Consider the following 11,235-nt stretch of genomic DNA (forward strand, 5'->3'; position numbering starts at 1 on the left):
TTATTAAACTAATATTAAATAATATTATTAAATTTAAAATTATTATTAATTATTATTTAATAATATTAACTATTATTAATCAAATTCTAATAATAAATAATATTTATTGAAGTTTTTTTTTTTTTACTATATAAAATATAATTGAATTATTTAATATAAACATTATATTATATTTTACATTAATATTAATAAACACATATATAGATTACTTTGGTCATTTTTATCAAACGCATATATGCGACGCATATAGCACTCTAAGGGTTAAGAAAAAGAAGAAGAAGAAGAAGAAGAAGAAGAAGAAGAAGAAGTATGATGAATGTATACTTTCCTTTCTTTTTATATTATGTGTCTGTATTTTTTTTTTTTTTTTTTTTCTTTTAGCACATTCCCTTGAATTTTTTCTCATACATTTCTTATCGTACATTTTATAGATCCTTATATATCTGGGGGATTCATTATTTCGATTCCCTTTTTGATTCCAGTTCCATGCTTCCGTTCTTACATATACACGATTGACCTAGCTTGTTGCAGTAATGCTTTTGCTTCTTGCTGCATACACTCAAGTATATTTTCTAGATTCTTTTTCAAGTAAATTATATTCGAGTTTGGAAAAAAAGTAAGATATTTGTTAAAAGAAATATGTGAAATAATGATCAAGATATTTAAAAAAAAAAAAAAAAATAAAAAAAAAATAAAATAAAAATAAATAGAAAAGTCATGTTGCGTAAATTGATTCAAAAGGAAAGAATTGTTGGTAATTGCAATCATTGCATTTGTATTATTAAAATAATAATAATTATGGTGTTAATATGAAGTCAATTAATGATAAAATATTTTGATTAGAGATATTTTGAAAAAAAAAAAAAAAAATAAAATAAAAAACAAATAGAAAAATTAAATTGTACAAATTGATTCCAAAAGAATTGTCTATGCTTAATAGTTCTTGCATAATTATTGCATTTTTATTATAAAAATAATAATTATTATTATTATCACGTTTATTACAATTAATGCTTGAATATTTTGATTAAAGATATTTTGAAAAAAAAAATAAGAAACAAATAAAAAAATTAAAACGTACAAATAGATGCCAAAAGAATTGTCTATGCTTGTTCTTGCAATCATTGTGTGTTTAGTATAAAAAAAAACATAATAATTATTATTATTATCACAATTATTACAATTAATGCTTGAATATTTTGATTACAAATATTTTGAAAAAACCCTCCAAAAAAATAAAAAACAAAATGAAAAATCATGTTGTTGTATAAATTGATTCAAAAAGGGTTGTCTATAATTCATTGTTTTTACAATCATTGCACTTTTATTATAAAAATAATAATAATAATTATTATTATCAAGTTTATTACAATTAATGATTGAATATTTTGATTACAAATATTTTGAAACCCCCCCCCTCCCAAAAGAAATAAAAAACAAATATAAAAATCACGTTGTTGTTCTATAAATTCATTCCAAAATGGATTGTTCATGCTTCATCGTTTTTACAATCATTACACTTTTATTATAAAAATAATAATAATAATAATAATAATAATAATAATAATAATTACCGTGTTCAAACGATGTCAATTAATGATAGAATATTTTCATTGGTGGTTCTCATTTTCTTTCATGGGAATGGGTGATAAGGGAACGAGGTGAAATTTACTTAATGGTCCATACCACTCGGCAACCTTTACGATCGATAAAGTTTTTGTAAAAAGACCAAAGAGAGAGAGAGAGAGAGAGAGAGAGAGAAAGACAGACAGACAGAGAAAGAGAGAAAGAGAACACATTCATGTTAGAATAACTCAAAAGAAGATTCCTCTATAGAATTCGTTTTAAACCAAGAAAGCTGACCCTTCCAACCATCCCCTTTTCCCACCATCAACCAGTATCCTCAACCCATTCAACGAGCAATTTGAAATTTTCTACGATCTTTTTGCAATTTTTGCTTGTTATTTTTATCGTTACGGAGAAAAGGGGAAAAGAGGGGATGAAAGGGTGGGGAGAGGAGGAGAAGGGAATATCGACATTTGAAACGTCGATAGAAGAGTTCTGTTTTATATATATATATATATTCGTACGAAAGACGAGAAGAGGAAATATAAAAAAAAAAGAAAAAAAGAAAATGTGTGTATGTGAGAGAGGAAAAGCTATGGCACCCATATATATTTTCGAGGATTTTCGAGATCTACGTCGTTGTTCGTCGTATTGGTGAAAAGAACAATCGATCTTTTCAAAAGGGATGTAAACGCGAGATCGTTTTTTATGTAGAACGTAGGAAAAATTTCCAACTTGTTATCCGATGTGTAAAAATTTCCGTAGAAGAGAAGATAAGGATAAGGTTCTTTCTTGTTTTTTTTTTACTTTTTTTACTTTTTTTTCTTTCTACCCCCCCCCCCCTTTTGAAGCTTTTATATACGCACGAACAAGGAAAAAAAAGTTAAACAAACACAATCGTCAATAAAAGGGTGAACGATAGAAATCTGGAAAAAGTTTACCCCCCAAAATACTTTGTACTTCTCCAATCCTCATGTAAAAACTTATGATTCTGTTTGTTATTAAATTTATCCAAGAAAATAGATAAAAAAAAAAAAAATATTCTAAGAAATTATCTTATTAAGTAAAACATTGCAGTTCTCATCGCAATTTTTTGTAAATTATGAGTAATGATAATTATTATATCAAGTATTATTATAATAAATGAATGGAAATATGAAAATATTTTGAAATTGTATGTAGGGTTAAAAACTATATAAATATAAAATATAAAATAGAAAGAAAAGTTTTGCTAAAATATTTTGAAAATTATGATTCTGTTTGTTATGAAATTTATCAAAAAAAATAGTGAAAAAATTCTATAAAATTATTTTTTTTAAATAAAAAAAAATTGCAATTAACAATATCTTGTAAATTATTTGATATAAAAAATAGGAATATATTTTATTATTATTATTATTATTATTAACACGTTCCGTGTCACGTGTACAATCGGTAATACACTTACCATTTTATGCGTTGAAAATATATGTTTATAACAAATGTAATTTTGCAAAAGAATATTTCTATTAAAATATTGATGCATTATATAAAATGCAGTACAGTACAAAGCACATAAGTTTGTATACTTGTTACATTAACAATAATTAATAATTACATGTAATGATTGAATTTGTTAAAACAAAATTAAATAGTCTGAATGACTTTGATGAATGAAATTGAATGAAATTCAATGAAATTGGAAATACTTTGAAATGGTATATATGGGTTCAAAACTACATACACATATAAATATAATATATAAAAAGAAGACAAAAATTGTTAGAAAAAGAATAGAAATGAATGTTGATAAAGTTCTTTTCAAAAAGAAAGTATGTAGATCGATTCGTCATAAAAGCTTCATTGACACTTGGTACGAAGAAAAGATTTGGTAAAAGGGTGGAATAAGAGAAGGAAGAGAAAAAGAATGGAGAATATAAGAAATAAAAAAAAAATAAAAATAAAAAAAAAAGAAGAAAAAGGAAGGAAGGAAGGAAAGAAGGAAGGAAGGAAAAAGGAAAATGTTAGAGATCGAGAGGACTATTGGCAACGCGGCCGTCATCGTGAAAATAATATCCGAAGAATTTCCATTACGGCAAGAAGTGCCACCCACTCCCAACGCACACCCACCACCCTCCTCCTCCTCCTCCTCCTCCTCCTCCTCTTTCTTTCATATAGAAAACCTACAACGAAATAGAAAAGAAAAAAAAAAATAGAAGAAAAGAAGGGAAGAATAAAAAATTGAATCGTTCTTCTTATCGACTGAGAAGAAGAAGAAGAAGAAGAAGAAAAAAGAAAAAAGTCACCGATACGATCCCCTATCAACCATTTTTTTTCTTCTTCTTCTTCTTTCAAAGTTTAACCCCGTTTTATTTTTATTTTTTTTTTTTAATTATTTTTCTTTTCCATTTGTTTTTTTTTTTTTTTCATTGAAGTGTACACGTATTGTTTAATACTCTATGACGTAACATTTAAATAAAATATCGCTGAGTGAAACGATAATTAAAATATGTAATATAAGAATAAGATAAATTATGAACTTTTAATATTATAATAATTTGTTTTATTATTTAAAAAAAATAAAAAAATAAAAAGTAAAAAGGAATGAATATAATTTAGAAAAATTTGAACAAAAATTAATAATTATTAATAATATGATTATTAATATTAAAAATTATATTATTATATAATAATTTGTAATATAATTATATTTAATATATTGTAAAAATATTAAATAGATTATTATATATTAATATAAATGATATAAATAATATAAAAATATATTATATTATTATTCTAATTGGTGGGAAGAACTGTTGGATCACCCTATATATATATAAATTATATTATATTATTATTTATAAAAATTAATATTATTATATAAACATTGAACACAAAAATTAATAATTATATTATTATTATTATTAAATAATTTATAATATAATATATTTAATATAAATATGTATATTAAATATTATTATTGTTATTTAATAAATTTATTTAATAAATTAATATTAATATTATAATATATTAAATATATTATATTATTATTCTACTTGGTAGGAAGAACTGGTGAATCACCCTATATATAAATTATATTATTATATTATTATTAATAAAAAATTAATATTAATATTATATAAACATTTTAAACTAACTAATACTCTATAAAATAAAATTATTAAATTTATTTAAAGTGCCAACATTATTTTTGTTTTGGTCATACGTTCATTTATCGAACAAATATTTGTTATCAAATAAATATAATTAAATAAAATATATATTACACACTAAACGTGAAATATTATACAAAATCGATAAAAAAAAAAGCTTTTTAAAATTGTTAAGTAAATTATTAAGTATCGATATCTAACGAAAATTTATAAAAAGTGGTGCAATAGAATTTGATGAAAACAAATCATCCGAAAAAATGGTCAGAATTCTTTTTTTTTGTTTTTTTTTTCTTGATAAATATCATCGTACAGTTTTACTGTTGAAAGGTATGAAAATTCGTTTATTGACAATTTTTCCGATAGCACTGGACGAAATGTAGTCTGACAACTACTAGGGAAATATACGAGTTCAAAATTCTAACTCCGTTCTATCCGCAAATTTCATAAAGCTACCAACGTTACCAGAAATTCTAAAAGCTACGTGAGATGGGCTCGTAAACCAACGTTCCAAAAAAACGTTACTTAATTTACTTTATTTTCTTCTTTTTTTTTTTTTTTTTTTTTTTTTGACTGTTATTCCACGTGAGAGTTTATGACGGACATATAGATTTCACCATATCGATGGTTTTTTTTTTTATTTATTTTTATTTTTTTTTTATTTCTATCACTCACTCTCTCTTTTTATATTTGCTTTTTACTTATCTTAATAATTTATCTTACTTAAAAATAATATTTGATATTTTATTCATTCTTTGAGAGAGAACTTTAAAAGGGGTTCAGATTTCACAAAAAAAACAAAAAAAAACAATGTAGTTATATTTTTTTTTTATATTACAAGTACCATTAATAATCGCACACACACGATGGTTGGGTTTGTAAAATTGTTAATTTCTGTAGAAAAAAAAACAAAAGAAAAAAAACGTTGAATTCTGTTGTTGCAAATAAAAGTCCAATTCGTTTTATAAAAAAAATAAAAAAAAAAGAATATTATGTATGAGTTTGAATAAAACTCAATTAGAATTTAGAAAAACGTTGAATTTTGTTGTTGCAAATAAAAGTCCAATTCGTTTTATAAAAAAAAATAAAAAAAAAAGAATATTATTTATGAGTTTGAATAAAACTCAATTAGAATATAGAAAAACGTTGAATTTTGTTGTTGCAAATAAAAGTCCAATTCGTTCTAAAAAAAAAAAAAAAATAATAATAAAAAGAAAGAATATTAGATATGAGTTTGAATAAAACTCGATTAGAATTTTGTTGTCAATTAATTCACGTAAAACTATATGAATCTATAGTTATAGGAATATAAATAAAATTGTTGTCTAGCATTATAATTTATGATTTAAACAAAAAAAAAATTATTTAACGTATACGTGAGTAAGTTCGTTGATAATTATTACATTGATAATTACTTTTTACCGAATACATTTATCTTCGGATAATAACATTCGTCTGACACACATATATGCATTCGTAACGTTCAAAGGAAAAAAAATTACATACCTGTGAAAAAAAAAAAAAAAAACTAGAAAAAAAAAAAAAAGAAATAAAAGGCAAAAGAATTTATGAAATCGTAATTGGCAGATTTGTGTGTGACTTTTTAATTACGAGTATGAACATTTCAATAAGGTCTTCTCACATTTCGTAATGACCTTTAATTAAACATCACTCGTAAAAATATTCATAGGAACGTGTAAAATGTTAAAAAAAAAAAAAAAAAATATTAAAAAAAAAAATGAAAGTTAACTTATGTTTAAATAAATTTGATTTTTTTTTTGTTTTAACATTTGTTTTTATTATTATTATTATTATTATTATTATATTATCATTCAAAATAAAATTTGTATTTGAATTTATTGTAATATTTGGTAGATGTATTTTTTATCGTTGAACAAAAAGAAAGAAAAGAAAGAGAAAGGAACACACATTTACACAAAAACACACATGGTTACTGTTTCAGGAATGTCAACCAGAATTTTTGCACGACCTCGTGTTAAAAATGAAAGCCTACATCTTCACACCCGGTGATTCTATATGCCGTAAGGGTGAAGTAGCTAGAGAAATGTTCATAATAGCGGACGGTATACTCGAGGTAATCAGCGAAACTGGAAGAGTTCTTACTACGATGAAAGCTGGTGACTTTTTTGGTGAAATCGGCATACTCAATCTCGACGGATTAAATAAGTAAGTTGCATAATATTCAAATATAGATCTTAATTTCTTTTTTTTTTTCTTTTCTTTTAAATAACAAAATAATCTATTACTATTTAATTGAAATACCAAAATTACAAAAAGTTTCTTTTGATCGATTTATATATTATATTCAAATAAATATAATTATTAATATTATAATTTATAAATATAAATATGTTTTAATTATATTATATTTTTATATTTATTTTTTTATGTTTATATTTATATTTATTATATTATATATTTATATATTTTTTATATTACAATATATAAATATTTATATATTAAAATAAATATTAGTACAAATATTATACTTTAAAAATATAAATATTTTTTTATATCATATTACTTTTTTTTATATTATATAAATATTTATATAATAAATATATATAAACTTTAAAACTATTAGGTATAGAACTTTATTATTACGTTTAAAAAAAAAAAAACAAAAAAAACAAAACAAAACAAAAAAAATTCTATAAAATATGAAAATTTCAGACGAACAGCTGACGTACGTTCGGTTGGTTATTCAGAATTATTCAGTTTATCGCGAGAGGATGTATTAGCAGCAATGAAAGATTATCCTGAAGCACAAGAAATATTACAAAATCTTGGTAGAAAACGTTTGATGGAGGCACAAAGGGTTGCACGAGCATCAAGACAACCAACCTCACCTGGTCACGATTCATCCGACAATAGTACCGGTAAAAGAATTGTCGACAAGTTAAAGAGCGATGTTAAAGTTTGGAAAAATGTATTAAGAAAAAGTAGACGTAATAATAGACCAGAGGAGAGTTTAGAATTGCAACCATTGACATCTAAAGCACCCTATTGTTCAATGAAGAGACAACGACATAAAACAACGACGGAAGATGTACAAGAACCAATGATAACTAATACCATTCAAGAACCACCTGTATCACCGTTGGGTGCTGGATTACCTTTATTATCAAGACTGAAATTACTCAAAGAAAAAGAAGAACGTGAGGAGAGACGTAATTTAATGGAAACGCAAGTGCACGCGTCTGAACAACAACCACCACCAACTGAAGCACTTGTCCCAACTAATCCTAATTTATCGTTCACGCAAAGGGTACTTTTATTGAAAGCTAGAAACGAACAAGAGGCACAAGCACAAGCTGAAAAAGAATCAACAATGAAAGAACAACCATTATTAATATCCAAAAATTCGATAGTTACGGAAAATCTTTCGGATGACGTTACAAAAGAAACACAACAACAAAAGATTGTTGACAAAATTTCTATACCAAAAGTAACAGCCTTGTTGGATAAACGACAACCAACTCAATTTTCTAACAACGTTATGGTAATGCCCAAAATACCAACAGCCGTAACATCGATAGATAGTTTATCAATAACAACAATAACAACAACAACTAACAACATTGTTATCTCGAATGGTACTACCAACGTTAAGAAACCATGGGCTATGTTGAAAGATGCATCATTGACTACTACAACAACAACAACTGCGGCAACTTCTTTAATGTCGTCTTCCACGTTAAAGGATAATTCACCTCAAAGAAGTTCACCAATTAAAAGACCACAAACTAAACAACAACATAGTCTTGCACATCTAAGACAACAAACTAAAATGTACGCTTCCGTTGATGATCTGTCACCTGAATATTGTGGCCTACCGTTCGTTAAAAAGCTCAAAATATTAAACGAAAGACAAAAACTTGCCGAACTAGAAAAAGCTGTGAGAAGTTCTAGCTTGGATTGTGGTGAAAATTCTGATTATACTACTTTCGATGGGAATTTAACGCGTAGCCATTCGGAAGCGTGTGCAATCGAATATGTCAGAAAATTGGCTAAACTTAATCAAGTAAGGGTAAGTAATTATTGAATTAATTTTATTATAAGATTTAATTGTTTGTCAGAAAAATATTTAACGCTAGAACTATCAATTGGGTTTAACTATTTGACGGGGTCAAATATTTTTAACTAAAATGGTTTTCTAGAGGTGGAATAATTTATTATTGCTACGACTGTTTTTGTTGATTGATATACCATTAATTAAAGTTTTTATATAATTTTAATAATCAATACACAAAAGGAGGTTTCATTATTTTATATTTATATTACCAATTGTTACCAAAAACGCATATATGCGTCCATAGTATAATCAAAGGGTTAATTAAAAATAATAAAATAGCAAATGTCGTAATATTCTTTTAAAAATTGTAATAATTTCGAAATGAAGTAATAAATAATCCGTAATTTAAATTCTATTTAATAAGTTCTAGCGTTAATAAATAAGAAGACAATAATATTCTTCATAAACTAACATGAATGAGATATTTAAAAAAAAAAAAAACCTGAAAACACACAGGATCAAAAGAGTCCATCAACGCCAGCGGAACAATTGTCCCCAGAAAACGAGACACTAGAAAGGCGAGATTTAAAGAGCATCTTAAAGAAACTCTCAGCAAGTAGTAGAACGGGTAGTTCAGATACTTCAGCAACTAGTATACCAGATCGTGAAGCAGCTACTGCTGAATTGAGACGATTAATGAGAGCACAAACTATCGAGGGTTATGCAGCTAGACATACGAAATTATCTAAAAGTGTAACATTTAATAAATATACATTACAAAGTCCGCCGTCCGAGCAAAGTCCAGGAAGTTATTCTCTCGGGGATCAGTTGTCCGAAACTCAGGAACAGGCCTCCTCGCTGTCACCGCCCAATAAAACAACTTTCCGTCCTCTTGGCAGTAGGGATCTTCTGCAAATGACAACTAGAAAACGAGAGGACGAATATCTTGGAGAATTGGTGTCCGGTATTAGAGAAGTTGTACAAACAAGTTTGGTAAATATATATTGCATACACACACATATGTTCATTTTTAATATTATGATTATTATTATTATTAGAATTAATTAAATTAAATAAAAACCACATACATACATACACACATACACACACACACATAAAATAAATTTTAATATTTTTTAGGAAGACATACAAAGTAAATTCGTGTCATTGGAATTGGAGATACACAAACGTGACGAAATAATATCCCAACTTCAAGGTAGGATACAAGAATTGGAGGAAAATGAAAGAAGAAAAAATGAAGCAATGGGTATAGGTATGGGTATGGGTATGGGTATTGGGGATGACAGTACAGCACACGATACTTCGTTAGAGGAAGATTTGGATGACGATAATGAGAATAAGTATGACGATGATGACGATGACAACAACCACGATGATGAAGACGACGATGATGACAACGACGAAGACGACATTGAAGATGACGATGATGATGACGATGACGATGATGGGGAGGATCATCCATTTATGAGAGATGGTTCAGTTGATACAGTTTTAACTGCTCGTTCTCGAGCTTATGGACGACCTTCCCCACCGAGCAGCGAATCAATGCACAATAGAAAATCTTGGGAAGAACATTCCGAGGAAGAAACTTTAGAATTACAGGAATTACCTAGATCGATAGTTCCACAAAGTTTGTGGAGAGACGAAGTAGTAATAGATTTGGAATCCAATAGCGAAAGTAGCAAATCAGAAAATGACGAAGGTGGTGATATTGGTGGTGGTGGTGCTCGTGGTAGTGGTGGTGCTCGTAGTGGTGATGGTGATGGTAATGGTGTTGGTAGAGCTGTTGTTAGCGATACCGACGACGATGATGATGATGATGATAACAAAAGTGAATGTGCCAAGGATTGGGAAGCTACGATGCTTGCTAAAGAGCTCGAGGCAAGACAACAGAGAAGTCACGAAAATGCTAGCCCTGGTTCCTAGCGCATTAACGAGCTCTTAGATGTATTCTGTTATTTGACGAATACAATGCGCACCCAAAATTGGAGAAGTGCGGCGGCCGGTAGTGCAGCTTTTTGTGAAAACGATTGCCCATACTTGCAATTAGACTTTGATAGTTTGACTAGTCGTAGCGAGACTATGATGTAGTTTACCTTGGATTCGAATTCAAGGTTCAGAATTTAAACGAGAGAGAATAAAAGAAAAAGAAGAGAGAAGGGGGGAGAGGGAGGGTAAGGGGAAAATTGCAGGATAGTCGTTCGTTTTCTACAGAAAGGATTCTAATTTCAAATGTGAATCCTAAAATACGTACAACTCTTTCGTGAACACACAATGCCTGTTTGATTTTTTTTTGTCTATCTTTGAATTATGTATTTCAATGTTTTACTACAAGTAAAGTGTGTGATTTCTTTTTTTTTTTTTTTTTTATATATATATAACAAACGATCATAACACGTCTCTTCTTCTTCTTCTTCTTTTTCTTTTTTTTTTTTTCTAATTTCATTGAAAAAATTCATTTTG

The 11,235-nt window shown here is 27.0% G+C and overlaps 1 protein-coding gene across 1 annotated transcript in view; it reads left to right on the forward strand.

The window, feature by feature from the left end:
* Nucleotides 1-11,138, forward strand: part of LOC107066079 (uncharacterized) — a 114,627-nt gene extending 103,489 nt beyond the window's left edge. Inside the window, 4 exon segments of the mRNA XM_089177301.1 lie at nt 6,679-6,902; nt 7,410-8,766; nt 9,268-9,744; nt 9,892-11,138. Of these exon segments, the coding sequence (XP_089033427.1) occupies nt 6,679-6,902; nt 7,410-8,766; nt 9,268-9,744; nt 9,892-10,698 (2,865 nt within the window). The 3' untranslated portion in view covers nt 10,699-11,138.
* The last annotated feature ends 97 nt before the right edge of the window (nt 11,139-11,235 follow it).

The sequence above is a fragment of the Polistes dominula genome, unplaced genomic scaffold (assembly GCF_049000335.1).
Source record: "Polistes dominula isolate Pdom_NZ unplaced genomic scaffold, Pdom_raw_medaka contig_20, whole genome shotgun sequence".
NCBI classification, from domain to species: domain Eukaryota; kingdom Metazoa; phylum Arthropoda; class Insecta; order Hymenoptera; family Vespidae; genus Polistes; species Polistes dominula.